The 23,309-nt window shown below is 32.5% G+C and overlaps 1 protein-coding gene across 3 annotated transcripts in view; it reads right to left on the bottom strand.

Moving 5' to 3' along the window:
- Positions 1 to 23,309, bottom strand: part of LOC142222592 (uncharacterized) — an 83,170-nt gene that overhangs the window by 42,337 nt on the left and 17,524 nt on the right. For 2 of the 3 annotated variants that reach the window (XM_075292806.1, XM_075292810.1), the window contains exon 2: positions 10,592 to 10,842. In XM_075292806.1, the coding sequence (XP_075148921.1) occupies positions 10,592 to 10,676 (85 nt within the window). In that variant the 5' untranslated portion in view covers positions 10,677 to 10,842. Of the gene's footprint in view, positions 1 to 10,591; positions 10,843 to 11,001; positions 11,348 to 23,309 lie in introns of those variants that run through there. The other variant, XM_075292807.1, reaches the window with a different exon arrangement.

Here is a 23,309-nt window from a genome sequence, read left to right as displayed (position 1 = left end):
CGTTCTTATTTGTTGATTATTCACTTTTTTTTTGCCATACACCAAGATCTTAATTGACAACAGTATGTGCATGAGCACAAGACCACATTTGTTTCAATATTAATTCAAGTCAATATTTTACTATTTTTCAATTTGTTTAAGTAAATGTTTGATGTGTTTGTAGACGAGCCTTTTGAACGACTCGAAGTAGTTCTACATCAATGATCGATGTACACACATTCTGTAATTGAATTAATCAAGCAAATCAATTAATTTAGTCATTTATTGCAATGCCTCTATTGATGATGTTTACAAGATTTTAGCATAAATTTAATTGGAATTTCTACACTTCACATGTGTGTGATGAGGCTGAAAGGAATTTGTTGAGATTTCCAACTGGTTTTAATTGGTATTTCAACAGGTGTTTTATTTAATTTAATTGCAACCAATAATAGAAACTGATTGCAAATCATAGATTTGTTTTCTCTGATTTTACAAAATAAATTTTTAGCTTGTCAAAATGGAATAAATTTATATTTTTGTTTTTGTTTTTTTCTTGTGGTAAATTTTATTTTTTGAAATAATGGCAATAAATAAAATTAATCCAAATTATCTGGAACGAAAAATAAAAGATAACAATTTTATTTTGTGGTTTGGAGTGCAACCAACACCGAAAAGAGTTATAAATATAAATATAGCTTCCCAAACTATATGCCAAAAAATGGCCAAAAATACAATATTTATGTATGGGTACGTGGTGAAAAGTTATTTGCTTTGTGTCAAAGTCTTTGTTTGCATACAAAGGTGGATATTTTAAGATATTTAAGTATTATTTAAGATTATTTATTATAATTAATATTGATGTTAATTAAAGAAATTATTTCAAGTGACAAATATAAATTATCAATGATTTTAATACCTTTATTCGTTAGGGGAACATCTTATATGACTCACACAGAGAAAATATTAGATTATATTATCATTCCAAATGTTAGGGGAACATCTTATATGACGCACAGGGAGAAAATATTAGATTATATTACTATTCTAAAAAGCAAAGATTTTAAGACGAAAGATTTGAATTTCTCAAACCATAATAGGGCTATTCACATTTCCACTTAAACAAACTTAGGAAATTTATTTAGCGTCCCAGCAAAAAAAGTGGAGCCAAAAAAGCAATAAAAATGTTAATTTTTGATCCGGAAGTGGTGCAAGAAAAATGTTTTCTCAATATTTTAGAATTTTAAATAATACTATTTTATCCGAAATTCCACGTCTGCCAAAAAATGTATGGGAACACTTTTCAAAATTTTTATGGAAATTTCCATTATTTTAAATTTACATGAAACCTTTGAGTTTATGACAATATTTTAGCTGTGATTTTAGCGTAGTATTTTCGGCTTCGCCCTATTTTAATATTTTTTTATGTTAGCACCAACAAAAATATTAACATGATATGAACTTAATTTTAAGACAAGCAATTGATACAATATTAAGGAAACATTTCGTTAAAAGAAAATTTAATTACAAGAAAGTTCGTAACATTTACTTGAAAAAAAATTTTGTTTCAAGTTTAAAATGTGAATATTTGAAGTAAGGCGAACCTTCTTAAAGTAAAAATATTTTTGATTTAAGAAAGTGAACCTTAGTATTAAAAATAAAAAAAAAAAACTTAAAATATAGGCCACGAATTATATTGCAAATTATATTTTGCATTTGTTTTTTTTTTTTTTGAAATTAAAAAAAAAAACTTTTTTTGATTTGAGTATCAATTCTAATTTGGATTGTTAAACTTTTTTATATGTGAATAGCGTTTTTTATTTATATGTGATATATCGCAAACGGAGAATGAATAAAAAAGATGTATCTTAACCAAGGATGCCAATTTTTTGTGATTTTTACACAAAAAATAGCAAATGCCAATATTCCAGTTTTACTCCAAAAATGACGATATTAGCTCCGTTCAAAAATTTAGACTAGAAGCAGTTCATTTACACGTTTAGAGTCATCACAAGAGAATTTTATTTCTATAGAAAATTTTGTCAAAATTTTATTTCTATAGAAGATTTTGTTAAAATTTCTTTCTATAGAAGATTTTGTCAAATTTTTATTTCTATGGAAAATTTTGTCAAATTTTTATTTCTACAGAAAAATTTGTCAAAATTTTATTTCTATAAAAAATTGTGTCAAAATATTATTTCTATAGAAAATTTTGTCAAAATTTTATTTCTATAGAAATTTTCCCAAAATTCTATTTCTATAGAAAATTTTGTCAAAATTTTATTTCTATAGAAAATTTTGTCAACATTTTATTTCTATAGAAGATTTTGTTAAAATTTCTTTCTATATAAGATTTTGTTAACATTTTATTTCTATAGAAAATTTTGTCAAAATTTTATTTCTACAGAAAACTTTGTCAAAATTCTATTTCTATAGAAAATTTTGTCAAAATTTTATTTCTATAGAAAATTTTGTCAAAATTTTAGTTCTATAGAAAATTTTGTCAAAATGGTATTTCTATAGAAAATTTTGTCAAAATTTTATTTCTATAGAAAATTGTGTCAAAATTTTATTCTATAGAAAATGTCATTATTTTATATCTATAGAAAAAAATGTATTTCTATAGAAGATTTTGTCAAAATTTTATTTCTATGTAAAATTTTGTCAAAATTTTATTTCTATAGAAAATTTTGTCGAAATTGTATTTCTATAGAAAATTTTGTTAAAATTTTATTTCTATATAAAATTTTGTCAAAATTTTATTTCTATATAAAATTTTGTCAAAATTTTATTTCTATAGAAAATTTTGTAAAAATTTTATTTCTATGTAAAATTTTGTCAAAATGTTATTTCTATAGAAAATTTTGTCAAAATTTTATTTCTATAGAAAATTTTGTCAAAATTTTATTTCTATAGAAAATTTTGTCAAAATTTTATTTCTATAGAAAATTTTGTAAAAATTTTATTTCTATAGAAAATGTTGTCATTATTTTATATCTATAGAAAAAAATTTATTTCTATGGAAAATTTTGTCAACAATTTATTCTATAGAAAATTTTGTCAAAATTTTATTTCTATAGAAAATTTTGTCAAAATTTTATTTCCATAGAAAATTTTGTCAAAATTCTATTGCTATAGAAAAATTTGTCAAAATTTTATTTGTATAAAAAATGTTGTCAAAATTGTATTTCGTTGTTAAATTTTTTCTATAGAAAATGGTACCTCTTAATTGGAGAGTCAATCAATAAGAGTTTTATGGCCAAATTTTGGAAAATCGGACAACACATACGTATTAAAGATCTTTATTTTTATTTTTACTGAATTAACTATATATTAAAAAAAATAATTTTTATGTTATATAGCATAGCGTTGCATAAAAATGTTTCTTATGTTATTTTTATACAAAACTGAGTTCATTATACTTTCGTTGTTGAAATGTGTTTGAATTTTCTGTTCTTTATATGAAATACTTTTGTTTTTAACCAACACACACAAAAAAAATTTTCTGATTCAATCACGAAATTAATTGATCCACTTAATTTTTTAATTGAAATGTCTTCAATCATAGAAATGATAGTATCAATTAAAAAGTTAATTGAAGGTCAAAGCTTAAGACCCTAGCAGTCATAGCTTACAATTATATTTATAATTTTATTGTAAATGTAATTAATTGATAAATAAATAAATTAATTAATTGAAGGTCAATTAAAAAATTAATTGATCCAATTCAAAAATTAATTGATACTATTAATTTTTGTGATTGATTTTTGTTTCAATTAAAAAAATGTTTTAATCAATAAATTTTTAATAGAATATTGTTTAAAACTCAATTAAAATTTGAATTGGAAAAATTTTCATGAAAATTTTTTCTGTGAACATTACTTTGCAGATTTTTTTTGGCGACGATTTTTCTTGAAAATTTATTCGCAGCCCTGATCTTAACCCGTTCACTACCGCTTTAAACCTAATGTTACCAAAAGCATGTAGAAAAATTTGTAATTTTGGGGGTCTACCTCAAATTTATTAATTATTAATAAAATTAAAAAGCTACATGAGCTTATTCTGAAAACTTAATTCGTGAATTTTAACCAAATGGCCCTACGAAAATAAGCCCTTTTGTGTTACAAAATATATCTAAATAATATTAGGTACAGTGTTTACATGAATTTCCATTAACTAGAGACGTACATTAGAAAAATGGTCTCCAAATTTGCGCATTTTTCGTTGATAGTTAAATTAGTTTAGAAATATGCATTTTAAAGCGTATTTACATTACAGACTCCTTTTACCACACAGAAAAAAAAATTCTCAAAATTTTTACCAATTAAAGTCTTAATTGAGTTAAAAAAAATATTCAATTAAAAATGTAATCGATTCAGCAAATTTTTTAATTGAAATAAAAATCAATCACGAAAATTAATTGGATAAATTAATTTTTTAATTGACTTTCAATTAATTTTTTAATTGATACTATCATTTCTGTGATTGAACACATTTCAATTAAAAAACTATTTGGATCAATTAATTTCGTGATTGAACCAGAAAAGTTTTTTGTGCATCGAGAAATAAATCGAAATTAAGTGGAAAGTTAGAGTTTGGTGTCGTTTTCGAATTTAATTTGTAGTGGACATCGGTAGTCAAAGGGTTAATTTTAATTGTAGAGTCAGCGTTGGTATTGATAATTTCGGCAAAGTTCCACAAAAATGCCACTCATCACAAAAATGTGGCAAGTTAATTTTATAAAATTTGCCACTTTTATATACACCAAAAAAAAAAGTTTACAATGATCCAAAAATTTGGCCTTTCCTTAAGGCTTTTGGTATTGATTTCGAGCCATTTTTAGGGCAATATTTTTTTCAGTGCAAGGGAAAGTTAAACTTTTTTGGATCCAAGTAAACCAATAGTCTAACCAATCATTAGTTCAATAATTAACACCATTTAATTCTCATATCTCTTAACCACTTTATGTCTGATTTCCAGTAGTTTAAATAAAAATACAACTTTTTTGGTTTTTGATGAGCATAGAATTCGATATCTTCCAAACAGCACTAAGCACATTGACATCACTCTCAATTGTGTATGCTTTATTTATTTTTTCCAACAAATTCCATTCCAAGGTCGAACATACATAAATCATCAATCAATTACTTTCAAGTTCACAGACATTTTCTCTAATAAATGAATAAACAAATTATTAATTTAAAAAGTAGGCAGAAAAAAATCATTTGTTAAACACAAACTAGGTAGTATTAAAAATAAAAATAATTATAGCTTCAAATTTCACTGTATCCACAAAATTTTAATTGAAGTTAGAAAAAAGAACACAAATGTTTTCCAAAACAAAATTAAATCCTAATAAAATAAAATTGAAATTGCCACAAATATCCACAGCTGTATAATTTGTGTGTTTGAGACATTAATTAAAACAAATAAAATATACCATAGCAACAATAAGTAACACAGAACAGAAACAGTAATAAATTATATATGGATATAAAAAATTTTGCAATGTCAATTGCAAAATTAAAAACAAAAAAAAAATAAGGAACCCTTTTGCAATAATTGTCGGTTTTGAAAATTATTAAAAAATAGATTTTCATGCTGGTGATGCAGGTGAAGTGTATACATCATTGACTTTTGTTTGTATATTTTGTGAGTAATTTATTTTGCTTTTTTTCATTTTAAAAATAATTAGTATCAAGTTTATATATAGCTAGTCACATTGTCAATAACTCTTAATGTGCCACGCAAATGCATTCGCATGATTCAATATAATTGCCAATGCAATTAAGTGTACAATCAACGTATGTAACTCTACTCCGATATAATATAATAGAATATAATAATAAAAATAAATTGAAACACAAACCAATGACAAAGTAATCGATAATGAACCAAGACAATGATGGGCACTACTTCACACCCTGTATTTCATTTCATTATCTTCCAATGGGCATTTTACCCTGAGTAACCCTGAGGCGATAGCAGAGGTACTTTACTTTTTTCCCCTTGGCACATAAATGTTTGATTTTGCATCGTAGCATTTTCAGATTTTAGTTACTTGGTTTGTCTTTAACCATTCTAACCATTAAGAGCCACTGTGTCACATAGATGAGCATGCCCTGCAACTCCTACAAAGTGATTTTTGTCATTTTAAAATTTTTAACTTCCATTTACAAAATTCTTCCTTATCATAGAGTCAAAAATGAACTAAAAGTTAAGCAAAAAATCGTTGGCACCAAATCATTAACCCTTAAATGTGCACTGTATCTTTTAAGATAGAACCAGAAAAAAATTCTTACTTCTTAACATTTTGACCGAATTCTACGAAATCAAGTTTTTTGCATTTAAAACATCATAACGCAGTATTAAAAAATATGTTTTTTTTTCGGAAAATCTATAGTACTTCTGTGTAAACTGAAAAATTTAAAGAAAAAGAAAGAAAAAAAAATTATGCGCGAAAATTCAAAAACCTACAAATTGAAGAATAATTATTTTTTACCAGAAATAAAAGGAATGTTGGTAAAAAAAGTGTGTGTATATTTATTTTCTATGCTCTACTACAATCAAATTGTTTATTTGTAAACAAAAACTTAGTTTAATGCGCACTGTATCTTTTAAGATAAAAGCACTATTTTTGCAAAACAAAAAATAAAATTAAAAAAAAAATGTACTATACAGATGTTCTTTTTACCATTTTGCATATATTTTTTGTTTTAGAGGAATCGACGTTCTTGTGTATTTAAGGATTAACATATCCCAGCAAAAAATGCGTCGCCAAAAAAGTTGTGAAAAAGTTCTTTTTGGATCCGGAAGTGGTGAAAAACTGGCGCAGAAGCGATGAATTTAACATGGTCTTGTCATAGGACGGATGTCCACCATTTTAACAGCCATTGTACTGAATTTGCATTACTTCTTAAGGTGTGATGCGCATTCAGTGTTTTTGTGAATTAAGAAATTTTGTGATATTTTTACAAATAACTAATTTTTAAAAATTTTTTGCATTCTTACGCCTTTGTGGAACGTTTGACGTCAAATATTTTAAAAAATTCGCAATTTTTCTAGAATGGATTTGGCATTTTTTCGACAAAATTTAAATAATTTTTACCATTTGTGTTTATTAATTCTTAATATATTTTTAACCTACTGGAAACAAAAAATTTAAAAATTTCCGCTACAAATATGAAAAAGGTAAGTTATAAAAAAATTGACTCAAAAAAACTTCCTGTGCAGCTAAAATAAAGAACATCTTTGGGAGGACATTTTTGGAAGTGCTTTTAAAGTTATACCTTTAGAAGAACTTCCAAATTTTTTTGCTGGGATATTAACTACGCCGTAGTTCATTCTTACTCTTTTTGAGAAGCGTTATATACTTGATCTTCAGTAAGACCCATTTTCATCACTCAAACATTTTCGAAAGTTGTAAAGCTGGTTTGGTTTGAAAATTCACGGTTCACCGTGAATTTTCAAACCAATAATGCTGCTTCAAATTTTAAATTGTGGCCAACAACCATTGCTAGCAGAAAAATTATCATGTCCCATAGCTTGTCTGCAAAAGTATAGAATGGTGACGGGGGTATAATAAGTTTGTCATTCCGTTTGTAACACATCGAAATATTGATTTGCCACTATATAAAGTATACATATTCTTGATCAGGGAGAAATTCTAAGACGATATAAGCATGTCCGTCTGGCCGTCTTTTGTAATCCCGCTACAGTCATCAATAATGGAGCTATCGTCCTGAAATTTGGCACAGAATCGGGCTTAAAGAAACTGTAATTTTTATCCAATTTGCCTGAAATTGGAAATCTAGAGGTATTTTAGGACCATAAAGAGGTGTCCCGAAAATGGTTAGTATCGGACCATTTTTTGATATAGCTCCCATATAGACCGATCTCCCGATTTTACTTCTAGGGCTTCTAGAATCCGTATTGTTTACCCAATTTGCCTGAAATTTGAAATCTAGAGGTATTCTAGGATCATAAAGAGTTGTGCCGAAAGTTATGATTATCGGACCATGTTTTGATATAGCTCCCATATAGACCGATCTCCCGATTTTACTTCTTGGGCTTCTAGAATCCATAGTTTTTATCCAATTTGCCTGAAATTTGAAATCTAGAGGTATTCTAGGACCATAATGAGGTGTGCCGAATATATTGTGTATCGCTTCAAATTTTTGATATAGCCCCCTTATAAACCGGCCCTCCGATTTGTGGTCTAGATTCTAGAACTTGAATTAGATGTGCTGAGTATTGTGCGTATCCCTCCATGTTTGTGGCATAGCCCTCCAGATTTAAATCCTAGGGTTTCTAGAAATTGTAGTTTTTTATCAGATTTGCCACAAATTGAAACAAGTAAGGAAAGTCTAAAGTCGGGCGGGGCCGACTATATTAAACCCTGCATCACTTTGTAGATCCACATTTTCGTTAGCATATCCAATGTATTGGGCGCTATATATAAAGGTTTATGTTCCCATATACAGTTGTGCTCAAAATAATAGTAGTGCTGTGCTGAATTTTTTTTTTTTCTGCTTCTTCTATTCCTTCCACTAAAGGTTTATTTTATCTTTGTTTTTTACTATATCATTGTTTGGAGTGTGCATAATAAAAAAATACCGTTGGTTTAACTTCTGATGCTATTGTTGTTGTAAAAAAATCGACATAAGAAGAATCCCTTTGCAAGCTCCAAAACAAATAAAAGGGTTATAAGCTAGCTTACAAACAATTAAAAGACGAAAATAATTTAGCTGTCCATAGTCCAAGAAAAGTCACTCTCCTTTCAAAAAAAAACATGTATCGAAAAGAATAAAGTATGCCCAAGAGGATTTCCATTCGTCAGTACAGAAATGGAGGAACATTCCCCAGTACAGAAATGGAGGAACATTGGATGGATGAGTCAAAAATGGTGCTTTATGATTGAAGAGGATCCCGTCTATATATTCGGCAACCTAAAAACATTGATTACAGTACCAATTTTACGACAAAAACTGTAAATCACGATGGTGCTTTAATTTATTTGCTACTACTGTTATTTTGAGCGCAGCTGTACATATATTTAAATCTAACTTGATCTGAACAAAAATTGTTCTACAAAATTTATGGACTTTAAATTTAAGTCGGCTAATGCCCTGGGCTGGAACACGATGTTAGTAAAAAATATGGGAAACATTTAAATATGAACCAATTTTGTGGCAACTTCGCAAACGTGTAATTATGATTTATCGGTCGATATATATATGTATTAGAAGCATATGCAATCTCGTCAATCTGAGTACAACTTTGGCCTCTGTGGTCATAATAGTGCAAATCGACCGAAAGATATATATGGGAGCTATATCGAAATCTGAACCGATTTCAATAAAATTTAGCACACTTGACTACACTATTCCTAGTGAAAATGTTCAACCAAATTGGGGTAAACTCTGGCTTCTGGGGCCATATAAGTTCATATCGGGGGAAAGATATATGGGAGCTATATACAAATCTGAACCGATTTCTTCCAAAATCAATAGGGTTCTACGCTGACCCAAAACTTGTGCCAAATTTTAAGTCGATTAGACTGTACACTTGACTACACTGCCAAGTGCATTGTTTGTGCAAAATTTCACGCACTTCAGAATAAATCTCTGGCTTCTGGGCCCATATACGTGCATATTAGGCAAAAGATATATATCGGAGCTATATCTAAATCTGAACCGATTTCTTCCAAAATCAATAGGGAAAACTTGTGCCAAATTTGAAGTCGATTGGACTAAAACTGCGACCTAGACTTTGATCACAAAAATGTGTTCACAGACAGACGGACATGGCTAGATCTACTCAGGGAGCCACCCTGAGCATTATTGCCAAAGATACCATGTGTCTATCTCGACTCCGTCTGGGTGTTGCAAACATATGCACTAACTTATAATACGCTGTTTCACAGTGTGGCGCTGGGTATAAATATACGGGCATTTTAGACCCACAAAAAAGTGTATATGGTTTAGTTTTTATCGGTCCATTTGGTAAGGCCTCCATATAGACCGATTTCAGATCTTGAGAGTACAGATGGTGCATTGATCATGAAAATTGCTTGAAACTGAATGTAAAATTTCCAGATTTTACTTCTCGTAATTATTTTATCATTTTCTTGCACACTTACAAGAGATATTTATGATTCCTCTAAAACGCAAACGAAAAATGGTTCTCATAAATCCAGAATCTGATATAGTCTTCATAGTTAAAATCTTTACATTTATCTCCGGGAAGCGTACTGATCTGCTTGGGAAAATAGCTGCCATCAAACCCCCCTGAAATTTTCAAAGGAAACTAATATATTTGATTCATGGTGGTGGGTATTTAAGATTCGGCCCGTATTTAAGATACTGCTGTATATACTTCTTTAGTGTTGTTTTAGTTTTCAAAAAAAAAAAAAAACGATAAAATAACAAAAACTTATGCGACAAAAACAAACAAATATTACGGCCCGGTTTACAGAGGAAAAATGTAAAATGTATCCGAAGAATTGAGATGTCCGGACTACTGCATAGTCCGGACATTTCTAGCGGGCTGTCCCCATTATATACTGTATATACTTATTTAATAGATGACATTTAATTTCTTCTCCACTTACCACAATGAGCCAAATCAATGATGGGCACCAAACTCTTGGCCAGCAAGGTGTCTGTTTTGTCGTCATTTGTTTTGTTTCTCAACATTTTTGCGTAACACTTTGCTCTGTTTTTTAATGATTTTCTTTAGATTTAATTTCTCAATATTGATCAATTGGATTGTCGCAAGATTTCTTTTCTTTGTTGTGACTATTGCCGCAGTGATTTAGCAAAATCAATTGTTAATGCAATTGATGAAACACACACAAAATTGCTAAAAGAAAATAGAAAAAACAAAATAAATTATTTTTTTAATTTTGTTTAAGACAGTTTAAAAAAAGAAATATCAAAACAAAAAAAGTAAAGTGGGAAATTTCTTTCTTTTTTAATATAAAAGGTTTTTTACTAGTTTTTAATATATCACGGGAATTACCTAAACTTTTTGAAGATTGTATTCTTAGTTGTTTTAGTAAAGTCTTAATTCCGTATTAAAATCACTTTCAGCTTAGATTTTTCATAATAAAACTTTCTATTTTATATCATAATTTAAATTTTAATATTCTGTTTTATTTTGTGTTTTTATTTTTTACTCTTTCAATTGAACTTTCTTTCAGTTTACACTTTCAATTGATAACAAACAAATTCACTTTTCCTTTTTTTCACTTTTCTTTAAATTATATTTTAAAAAATTATATCCGTTTTCTATAAATTGAAATATAAAATGCAACTTTTTTTATACTGTCGTAGCTGCCTTTAAAATTCAATTCTATAACGTTCAATGTTCCGATGATAACTAAACCTATGGCAGAAAACAACGTTTATAGCAATTGTATTTATTTTTTTACTACAATCATCTGAAATAAGCTCAGAGAAATTAATTGAATACTTTACCCAAGACTCTCTGCAAGAGCCATATCTCAATGCCCCTTATCGCACCCTCTTCGTTTCACACACATACTCATTATTTAGACATAATGTCGTCATAATAAAAGAAAAAAAAAACAACATTAGGAAAAAACCTCAGCTACTCTCTATCTCTTTCCCCTACCGTCCTCTTTATTACTTTGCTCTTCCCCTCTAACCAACAAGTTTTACATTTAGTCATTGTCTGTTTTAAAAACGATTAAGCTTCGCGGTCTTAGTAGCGAATGGGTGAATTTTTTTGTAGACCAGTCAGTCCCCTTTAAGATTGTTGAACCAATTTTGGCAAATACATAGATAATCAAAGGCATTAATCTTATACAGATTTATTTATTTTGATTTTCGATCTCTTTGTTAGTTTAATTCATGATTGCAGTAATAATATTTTCTATGTTGACAAATATGCCAAGACCCTCATACACATAACAATGATCACACAAGGAATGCAAACATTAATGGCACTTGCATAGTAAAGAGAGAGGGAGAGAAAGAAATAGCCAAAATTGTGAGGGAGTATATTTGTTAGGAAAAGAAATAGAAAATTGTTTTAAACTAGCACAGAAGACTCATGAAGTCCTTCCGTTTTAGGCTTTATTAACACAAAGGTAAAATTGCACTTAAAATCTCGAAAGATAGTGGGTTCAATTCCACTTTAGACCGAACACAAATAAGATTTTCAACTCAGTATTTCTGTGACATTTCTGAGCGTTTCAAAACTCTTCTAAGTGGTTTAACTATAATCTCAATAGTGCAAGGGAAAATATGCGTTGAAGGGTAATTGCAGATGAATCAATAAATTGGGCAGATGTTGAGTTTAAAAAAAAATAGCATTTTACTTTCTGATATAATATCCATCCATCGATCTCACGAATTGAGGACATACACTGCTTCGTATGTATCATTAACCACTGGGGTTATACTCTTCGCTACTCTAAACTTAACATACAAGCCATTGAGGGTTAAGCTTTCAGGGGTGATATCCTTAGCCCAATTCTGAATATTCCCTAGGGAATGTGTTCCCTGGGAATTCATTTTCCCCGGGAATAAAATCCTCCTATTCTAAACAGTAGGGGAAGGGAATAACATGGGAGAAATAATTCAGAGTATTCGAAGTCAGCTGTTTTACTTCATCTGTTTTATTTTAATAAATTTTTATACCCTCCATCATAGGATGGGGGAATATTAACTTTGTCATTCCGTTTGTAACACATCGAAATATTGCTCTAAGACCCCGTAAAGTATATATATTCTGGGTCGTGGTGAAATTCTGAGTCGATCTAAGCATGTCCGTCCGTCCGTCCGTCTGTTGAAATCACGCTAACTTCCGAACGAAACAAGCCATCGACTTGAAACTTGGCACAAGTAGTTGTTATCGATGTAGGTCGGATGGTATTGAAAATGGGCCATATCGGTCCACTTTTACGTATAGCCCCCATATAACGGGACCCTCAGATTTGGCTTTTGGAGCCTCTAACAGAAGCATATTTCATCCGATCCGGCTGAAATTTGGTATATGTTGTTGGTATATGGTCTCTAACAACCATGCAAAAATTGGTCCACATCGGTCCATAATTATATATAGCCCCCATATAAACCGATCCCCAGATTTGGCTTGCGGAGCCTAAAAGAGAAGCAAATTTCATCCGATCCGGCTGAAATTTGGTACGTGGTGTTGGTATATGGTCTCTAACAACCATGCAAAAATTGGTTCACATCGGTCCATAATTATATATATATATTTGGCTTGCGGAGCCTCAAAGAGAAGAAAATTTCATCCGATCCGGCTGAAATTTGGTACATGGTGTTGGTATATGGTCTCTAACAATCATGCAAAAATTAGTCCACATCGGTCCATAATTATATATAGCCCCCATACAAACCGATCCCCAGATTTGGCTTGCGGAGCCTCAAAGAGAAGCAAATTTCATCCGATCCGGCTGAAATTTGGTACATGATGTTGGTGTATGGTCTCTAACAACCATGCAAAAATTGGTCCACATCGGTCCATAATTATATATAGACCCCATATAAACCGATCTCCAGATTTGGCTTGCGAAGCCTCAAAGAGGAGCAACTTGCATCCGATCCGGCTGAAATTTGGTACATGTTATTGGTATATGGTCTCTAATAACCATGCAAAAATTGGTTCACATCGCTCCATAATTATATATAGCCCCCATATAAACCGATCCCCCGATTTGGTTTGCGGAGCCTCTAAGAGAAACAAATTTCATCCGATCCGGCTGAAATTTTTTTACATGGTGTTGGTATATGTTCTCTAATGACCATGCAAAAATTGGTCCACATCGGCCCATAATTATATATAGCCCCCATATAAATCGATCCCCAGTTTGACCTCCGGAGCCTCTTAGAGGAGCAAAAGTCATTCGATCCGATTGAAATTTGGTACGTGGTGTTAGTATATTGTCTCTAACAACCATGCCAAAATTGGTCCATATCGGTCCATAATTGTATATAGCCTCCATATAAATCGATCCCCAGATTTGTCCTCCGGAGCCTCTTGGAGGAGCAAAATTCATCCGATCCGGTTGAAATTTGGAAAAAAATGCCTGAGTGAAGACGTATTTTTTGTCGGCGGATCATCTTTTGCTAATTAATCCATATTTCTGCAAAAATTCAATTGCAAACCTTCATATTTTATTCAAACAAGTTCCGGAGTTTTAATTTTGAGTGTTTTTCCCAATATTTTTGGAAACTTTTATGCTGTCAAAAACTTTGCCGGTTGCTGTTACATTGTCACCACCAATCGCCTTTGCTACAGCAAGAATTGGTTTATTTTTTTTATTGGAGTCGAAAACAACTTGAGTCATAACAATAAATAAGCCGGATATATTTGTGCATTTTCCATTGCTGGTATTGTCTTTTCCTGATTACGCGTTTCTATTTGCTACTGTTGACTGGTTGACGAATATTGAGGTTAGGTGTGCAAGATCACTGTCCATACTCATGGCTGATAAACAAAAGAACACTAAAATGCCGTCCAAGTGCATTATTTGCAGTAACAACTTGTGTAAGTCGAAGGGAAGTGTGAAATGCCGTTGCTGTGCTCAGTGGGCACATACAACCTGCACCGATCTCACCAGTGAGCAGCAAGACATTCTAATTGCTAATACGGCTCTTTCTTATGTTTGTCCATCCTGTGGTAAACAAGAAACTAATACAACAATTTCTACGAACGATACATCATTGAGTGATGAAGTCAAGAGTTTAAAGAAGATGATGCAAGATTTCATCACTAGAGCTAATGAGGAGCGCAACAGGGTTGATGAGGCCATGGATGCTATTGTGAGTATGAGGAAAGATATGGATGCTCTCGTTAAGGATATAAAATTTGAAGTTTCTGAATGTCGCAAGGAAATTAGTCATGTGGAGGCTGCTACTTCCAATCAATTTTCCTTAATGCAATTGGAGATTAATTCACTCCAACGAAAACTAAATCGAGGTGATGTCATTATAAGTGGTATGCCGAAAGGATTGACCAATCTAGTTGATCCCATTATTCAACTGGGAGATTTCCTTAACATATCGATCTCCAAGCATGATATCTGCGGTGTGCATTATATCAATGGAATGAAGTCTATCCTAGTTAAATTCAACAACTATTTCATGCGGGATGACGTAATTAAATTCTATTTTCAAGCTATTAAGACTAAACCACTAATGGTATCTCACTTGATAAAGTCGAATGTGGATAGCGTTAACAATAGTGTTGATATACATACGAGGGTATACTTAAATGAACACTTCACACCTGCTGCTGGAAAATTGAATGCACTATGCAAGAAACTTCTAAATAAAAAGTTAATATTCAAGTTCAAGGTACTTAATTATGACAACCCTAAAGCCAAGTTGTTGATGCCGGATGGTAAAGAATTGTATCTGAATGCTTTGGAATGCCAAGACATTCTCAATAAGGATAATGTAGCTTCCAAATAACATCTAGACTAAAACGCTTTCTGATTCCCTTATTAATTTTGAATTTTTGATCTCATGTATAGTTAATTTTTCTTTTTTTCCACTTTGTGGTAAATTCTATATATTTCTATCCGGAAGGAATGATATTATTATATATATATACATAAAAATAGAATTACAATCTGATTAATATTGACTTGTAAATTTGTTTGAATTCAACTTGCTTTTGGTTTCAGCTTTAATATTTAAATGTAAATTGTAATGTTGATGAAACAAACGTAGTGCCTATTCATATACTTATTTAAAGAAGTTACTTCAATATACATCGTTATACTATATATCTTGTTAGGATGATTCGTCGATATAATTATGAGCATAATAATTATTTAATTATCGTTATAATATGCGAATATTATGTATTGATTTTTACAATAGCTTTTTTAACCCCCTTGCCATAACATTATATCCAACTTATGATGTCTTTTAATGATAATTTAGGACCCATAGTAAGCAATTCTAGTCAAATTAAACATATTTTTACCCCTTATCTAACAAAACTCAAAGTAGGACACCTCAATTGTCGGAGTTTAAGGGCTGACTCAAAGTTAAATGAGTTGAGACAAATAGTCGGAACAGGTTTGATTGATATACTTGCGGTATCTGAGACGTGGTTTACTGCCGACACTCTTGACAGTGCTGTTATGATGGCTGGATATAAACTCTGCCGTAATGACAGGTTACTTGGGCGAGGTGGTGGTGTGGCCTTTTATATTTCTAATAATATTACCTTTAGGCCTGTTACGGTTATTTCTAATTCTGAGTGTGAGTCGTTGTTTATTGAATTGCATGTTCAGGATAGGAAAGTCCTTATTGGAGTAGTATACTTGCCTAGGGGTAATCTGGATATTTTTGAGAATTCTCATAGAGACCTTTTACTTTCGTATTCTAGTATCCTCATAGCTGGTGATTTCAACTGCAATCTTTTTAACACAGTTAGATCGAGTTGTCTTCGTTCTTTGTGTTCACGGTTGCACTTGATGGTGACCCATAATTCGAGACCTACACATTTTGATCTTAGAACACGATCAACTTCTTTGATAGATTATTTTCTCTCGAGTGGAATCTCTGTTCTAGACTGTAATCAGACCCAATGTCCATCTATTTCAGACCACTCCCTTATTCTGGCCTCCTTTTCGATTGATGTTCCACATACAGCAGACTTCTTTGAATATAGGGACTTTAGAAATATCAATTGGGATGATTTGCTTACTTATATTGACGACTTTGATTCCTCTACGATTCTTTGTCTTGATGACATTGATTCGAAATGTGATGCTATTTGCAATTTACTTTGTGATCTTTTCTCTTTCGTTCCAATTGTGCGTAAACGTGTGGTATACAAGAATGATGCATGGATGAGGCGTAGCAATATCATTTTAGCTCAATCGTTTAGAGATTTGGCCTATAGAGCCTTTCTAAATGACCGTTCTGAGACCAATTGGAGGACTTACTGCAAACTTCGGAATAGAGCTAAGGGTATTATTCGCAAGGAGAGACGGACATTTTATACGGGTCTTTTTGGCGGCGAGAATTCGGCAAGATTTTGGAATATTTTACGCACGTCTGGCTGTGTTGGTTCGAGTCATAGGGATATTGCGTATGACGCTGATGAAATTAATGAATATTTCGCGGGTAATAACATTGATTTTCAAGACGATCAGGAGTTGGAGTCCTTTCCTGATTCTCTTAATGATTTTTCTTTCCGTTGCGTTTATGAAGATGAGGTTTATGACGCGTTGCGTAAAGTTAGGTCAAAATCATTAGGTGTGGATGGAATTCCGATATATTTTATTAAATTAATATTTCCATACGTTTCTTCTTACATTTTGGATTTATTTAATATGGTTTTTACTAGGTCTGTCTTTCCTTTAGCTTGGAAGACTGGACGTGTGGTCCCAATTCCTAAGGGTAGTCATATTCGAGGACCTGAAGATCTTAGGCCTATTACTATTGTTCCTGCTCTTTCGAAAGTATTCGAGAACCTTATGAAAGATCAGATTTTGGAATCTACTGTGTCGAAGATATATGAGTTGCAACATGCCTTCCGTGCCAATCGTTCTACGACGTCTTTGCTTCTCCAACTAACTGATACTATTCGTGAGAATGTTAATAGTAATATACCCAATGTGCTGGTTTCACTTGACCTTTCTAAGGCATTCAATTCTGTCAACTTTATGTGCATGGTTTCCAAACTGAGACATGAATTTGGTTTTTCATTCCAAGCTTGTAGACTTGTTTTTTCTTACCTCTCCGGTCGGTGCCAATTTGTTGCCCTAAGGGGTTCTCAGTCCGGAGTACTTCCCCTCCATTCTGGTGTCCCTCAGGGTTCCGTTTTAGGGCCCATTTTGTTCCTTTTGTATGTTAATGATCTGGCTCGGATGGTAAACTCACCTATGTGTCAAGCTTTTCTATTTGCCGATGATGTGTTCCTACTTTTTAAATGTGAACGTTCTGATTTATTTAGATTTCAGTATGATATTAGCGACACTTTGACTCGTTTTCTTGAATGGTCTGAACTTAACTCGCTTTGTGTGAATCGATCTAAAACTAAAGCCCTCTCTTTTGGTTTAAATGAGCTGTTTCTTCATGACTTTACAATTTCTTTAGGAAATACTCCAATTGATTTTGTTGATCATCATAGATGTCTTGGTGTTGTTCTTGATACGAGGTTGAACTTTGACCATCATGTCAATTTGGTATCTGGGCGTGTTTGGGCAGCATTGCGACGTATATATGCTGCTAACATATATTTACCTCTTCATGTCAGATTTAGGGTGGCGAAATCTCTCCTAATGAGTCACATAATATATGGCTTGGAGATTGTTTCGGGTTGCGGTTCGAATGTTATGAACAGGATCAGGGTAATTGTTAACACGGTCGTTCGTTTTGTCTATAATGTGGGTAGAAGGGAGCATATCACAAGTCATGTTAAGCGTTTTCTCGGTTGTTCCTTTGCTGATTTTGTGAGATTTAGAAATTTATCTTTTTTCTATAAAATAATCAGGACGGGAGGTCCTCGTTCTCTATGTGGGAAATTTAAATTTTCGAGATCCACGAGGAACCCTCAAATTTTGATTAATAGGGTTGCTAGATCACTCTATGCAAGGGCCTATGTCGTTAGAATTGCACGTAGTTGGAACTGTTTGCCTTACGATCTACGAGTATTTTCTCACTCTAATAACGTGTTTCGCATTAAACTGTTGAATTATTATTTGAATGACATTTGATAACTTTTATTTCAATTTCACGAATATTTGCTTACTATAGGTACCTTATATCTCTAATATTTACTGCTATTTTTTTTCTTTGTTTGTTATGGCTGGGGGTTCTGCTATTCTGCTACTGTTAATTATTATTGTTAATATTAGAATCAATTATTAGTCCGTTGTATACTCAGGTTTAAGAATACTATGTAATATATTTATTGGCCGCGAAGGCTTTTGTATTACATGTCTAATAAATGAAATGAATGTGGTCTCTAACAAATACGCAAGAATTTGTCCATATCGGTCCATAATTATATAAAGCCCCCATATAAACCGTTCCCAGATTTGATCTCCGGAGCCTCTTGGAGGAGCAAAATTCATCCGGTTGAAATTTGCAACGTGGTGTTAGTATAAGGCCGCTAATAACTATGCCAAAATGGGTCCATATCGGTCTATAGTTATATATAGCCGATCCCCAATCACACAAAAATTGGTCCATATCGGTTCTCAATCATGGTTGTCACTCGAGCCAAAAATAATCTACCAAAATTTTATTTTTATAGAAAACATTGTCAAAATGTTATTTCTATAAAAAAAATCTTGTCAAAATTTTATTTCTATAGAAAATTTTGTCAAAATTTTATTTCTATAGAACATGTTGTCAAAATTTTATTTCTATAGAAAATTTTGGCAAAATTTTATTTCTATAGAAAATTTTGTCAACATTTTATTTCTATAGAAAATTTTCTCAAAATTTTTTTTCTACAGAAAATTTTTTCTAAATTTTATTTCTTTAGGAAATGTTTTCCAAATTTTATTTCTATAGAAAAAGTTGTCAAAATTTTATTTCTATAGAAACTTTAAACTTACTTATATACTTATTTAATCGGGCTTTTTTAGTTTAATACGGTGTTAGGAAGTTTTAAGATACCTTGCCATCGGCAAGTGTTACCGCAACCCAAGTAATTCCATTGTGGATGATACTCTGCAGTAGAAGTTTCTACGCAATTCATGGTGGAGGGTACATAAACTTCGGCCTAGTCGAACTTACGGCCGTATATACTTGTTTTTAATTTTATTGTTCAAAAACAAAATATGGTGGAAATAACATTAAATTTTAGAATCCGTTTCAAATGGAAGACAAACCCATAATACTTTGCACAAAAGTGGTTCTGTGGTCTTTGGGACCATTTCCGGTGAAGCGCCATCATGAGTTGATCGACACTTTGATATGCCAAGAGAAAATCTTTGAAACCGGGCAAGAAATATTTAGGACCTCGCCGGATCTATACTAAAGGCTATAGAAATACCAGTTAGCCGTTGGTGAAATATACGTATAGTCAGGCTTGTGCGGATTGGTATCTGGCATTTTCTTTTCAATAACTTAATAATAACAATTCCTTAATCTTCATGTCCAATTAGCTCGTATAAAAGTTGTAATAGTAAGTAGAAAGGAAAAACTTTTGGAATATGCTGAGCAATAGATTATTTTAATAAATGTCTTTCAGTGAATGTGTAGATCTAAACTTGAACATCAATACCAGTCCTGTGATAGATACAAAAGTCCATCGGATTACCCAAAGATTTTGGAGGTCATTATCTTGCGTTAGAAATGAATCGAGGTCACTGCTTGAATGGCTCATGAATAGCTTATGGCTGACTCTGACGCTGAATGCAATAATGCTGACTCCTGAATGTCCATTGTCTGCGGCCGAAAGGTTCTCTGCCCAGCGCGTCAATACTGTCTTTCATTTTCCCGATATTTGGTATTTATTTTAACCCCACAGCCAATGAATACGAGCTGGGAGAGACCATCGATTGCCATATGTAATTTTCCAGCCAAATATAAAGCAATCACCACGAGGGTCACCTTTCATATTTCGGTATTATCATCCAAAATGGTTTTATTGTTTTTCAAAATATTCCCCATCAGCATCTATATACTTTGGCATGCATTTGAACCAATAATCGAAGCCAAGATTGAGCTATCTCCAGAACAAGCATTCTGAACGCATCAACCGCTTCTTCGGCTGTAGAAAAAAATTTACCTCTTTTTGTATTTTTTACGTACGGGACTATACGGCAGATTACTCATCAGATCGTTGTTTTGAGTGCTCAAAAATGCAGTTGGTCGAGCAGATTTGTGGGACCTAGCATTGTCATTTTGAAGAGTGATCCGTTTTCGGCGGTTGGTTTTCCTGATTTCTTGGAAGACCACTGGCAAACAAATGGTTGAGTATCTGTTCAACGTTGTTCCAGTGGTACGAATGCGATATGTGTAATTTTTCCGAAAAATAGGCAAACATTTGCTTGAAAGTGCTTCGTAAGCTAACCATTTTTGTTGGGTTTGGCTCATCTTGAAATACCCATACAGTGGGCTGCTATTTACTTTCGGGCGTAAATTCACGATTTCCATATTTCATAGACGTGTTGTGAAGCACCGGAATTGTATTTTTGAGCATTTCATTCGACCAATCGACACGAGACTTTTCTTAACAATTCACAAATTGTGTGCAAGCTATTTCAAGAGCAAAATGTTATTTTTAGACGTAGAACATGGAATATTTCTGTCGCAAAACTTTTATTTTCTCGCCAAAAGTCTACATGGTTGTCGAAATCAGATACATAATTTCCGAGAAAATAACATGGTTGCGACAAACATGTTACATGTTCCCCGTTTGAGGTGATCATATTTCTTCTCTGTGTGTGGGATCAAAGTTTTTTTTAACCGCCAAATCTTCATGTGTATTGAATGTATGCCTAAGGTTGCCCACTTATGCCTAAGGTTGCCTCAATCTCACGATAGGTCACATTACGATCTTGCAATATCAATTTGGGCACAGCATCAATGGTTTCTGGAACAACAACTGCTTTCGGACGATCTTCACTAAATTCGTATTGGAGTGAGCTACGATATCAGAGTACAAAATTAGATAAAATTCTAAAACCTACAAATCTAATTTACCCCTTATACTTTTGAATAAAGATAGAGAATTCTTTTGATATAATTTTTAAATCTATGATATCCGAACATATCATACCTTGAACCCTAGTTGGCTGTAGGGTACATCTATGGCATTTGCAAAGATAAGAACAAACGATATTTATGACCATTTATACAAGCTAGAAGGAATATGAATATTTAACTTTTAATTATGACCTTATCAGCTTATTTCTCATAATGTTCTGGAAGACTTTGTCAAAAATTTCATTTCGATTTAAAATGTCAAATAATAGATAACAAAGTGAGTAAGCCAGGCGTCAATGCTACCTTTTTTAAGGTGTTATCAGGTATAAATAAAATATCATTTTATTGAAAATCTAATGGGACACCGGAAGCAAGTACGAACTATTATCATAGCGAATGATTCATGGTCTCCTTTAATCACTATGTTAAGTTGGGTTGGGTTAAAGAGGCAGCCCGATTAAGATACAGGCTCACTTACACTATTCAGTCCATTGTGATACCACATTAACTAAAAGTACCTATTACATATGGGCACTTCTAGTTTTAACCGCTGAACCTTCTCGATTATTTTCTTCTGTTGAACCAACCAGATTGTTCCAAAAACATTAGCAGACTGCTTAAGTTTACGTTTTCCAGGTCGGCCAGTAATCAAAGCTATATGCCCCTAAAATTCGCTTACGCCTTACACAAAATGCAGGACTCTCCCACAAAAGGTGTTTAATTGATTAATTTTCCTCCTCATACAGTAGTCATTATATTTTGCGCCAATAGTTTTTGCAAAATCGCCCATCAGGCAGCCACCCGTTATACAAGATATAAGGAGTACAATCTGACGTCTTGAGAACACTAGCATATTAGTATGCGGTTTAAGTTTAAATGGGGCCATATTTGCTTGGTGTCCTTACAACCCTTGCAATTCTCCCATCGAGCATTTGCCATCATAATAGCCTTCTGACGCAGTAAGAGCTTACAGGTATCCAGAAGCATTCCAGCAGATTCTAGTTCCCCTGGAATATGTAAGGTGCCCAGCAAAAAAAGCGTCGCCAAAAAGGTAGTGAAAATGTTCTTTTTGGATCCGGAAGTGGTGCCAAATTGACGCAGAAGCGATTAATTTAACATGGGCTTGTCATAAAGGGTGATACGGTCAAAATTTGGTCAAGGGAAAATGCGTGTAAATCGGTGAAATCGTTTATTTAAAAAATCAAATTAAATTTCTTTTTCAAGTTCAATTAGTATAAAATTCAGGACAAATATTCAGTTAGGCTTTCGCTTTTCCAAATCCGAATTGCCGGGCCTCACGCTTGACACCTGCCATCAGATTTTGTACAGCCACCTTGTCCACCTTCTTCGCCGCAGAAAGCCAGTTTGCCTTGAACTGCTGCTCGTCCTTAGCAGTTTTTTGGTCTTCTTTAGGTTCCGCTTGACAATAGCCCAGTATTTCTCAATTGGGCGGAGCTCTGGCGTGTTGGGAGGGTTCTTGTCCTTGGGAACCACCTGCACGTTGTTGGCGGCATACCACTCCATGGCCTTTTTACCGTAATGGCAAGATGCCAAATCCGGCCAAAACAGTACGGAACAACCGTGTGTGTTTCTTCAGGAAAGGCAGCAGACGTTTATTCAAATACTCTTTCACATAAATTTCTTGGTTGA

This window comes from Haematobia irritans, chromosome 1 (genome assembly GCF_050003625.1).
Source record: "Haematobia irritans isolate KBUSLIRL chromosome 1, ASM5000362v1, whole genome shotgun sequence".
NCBI classification, from domain to species: domain Eukaryota; kingdom Metazoa; phylum Arthropoda; class Insecta; order Diptera; family Muscidae; genus Haematobia; species Haematobia irritans.
Note: the sequence above shows the minus strand (reverse complement) of the source record. Positions and strands in the feature narration are given on the sequence as shown.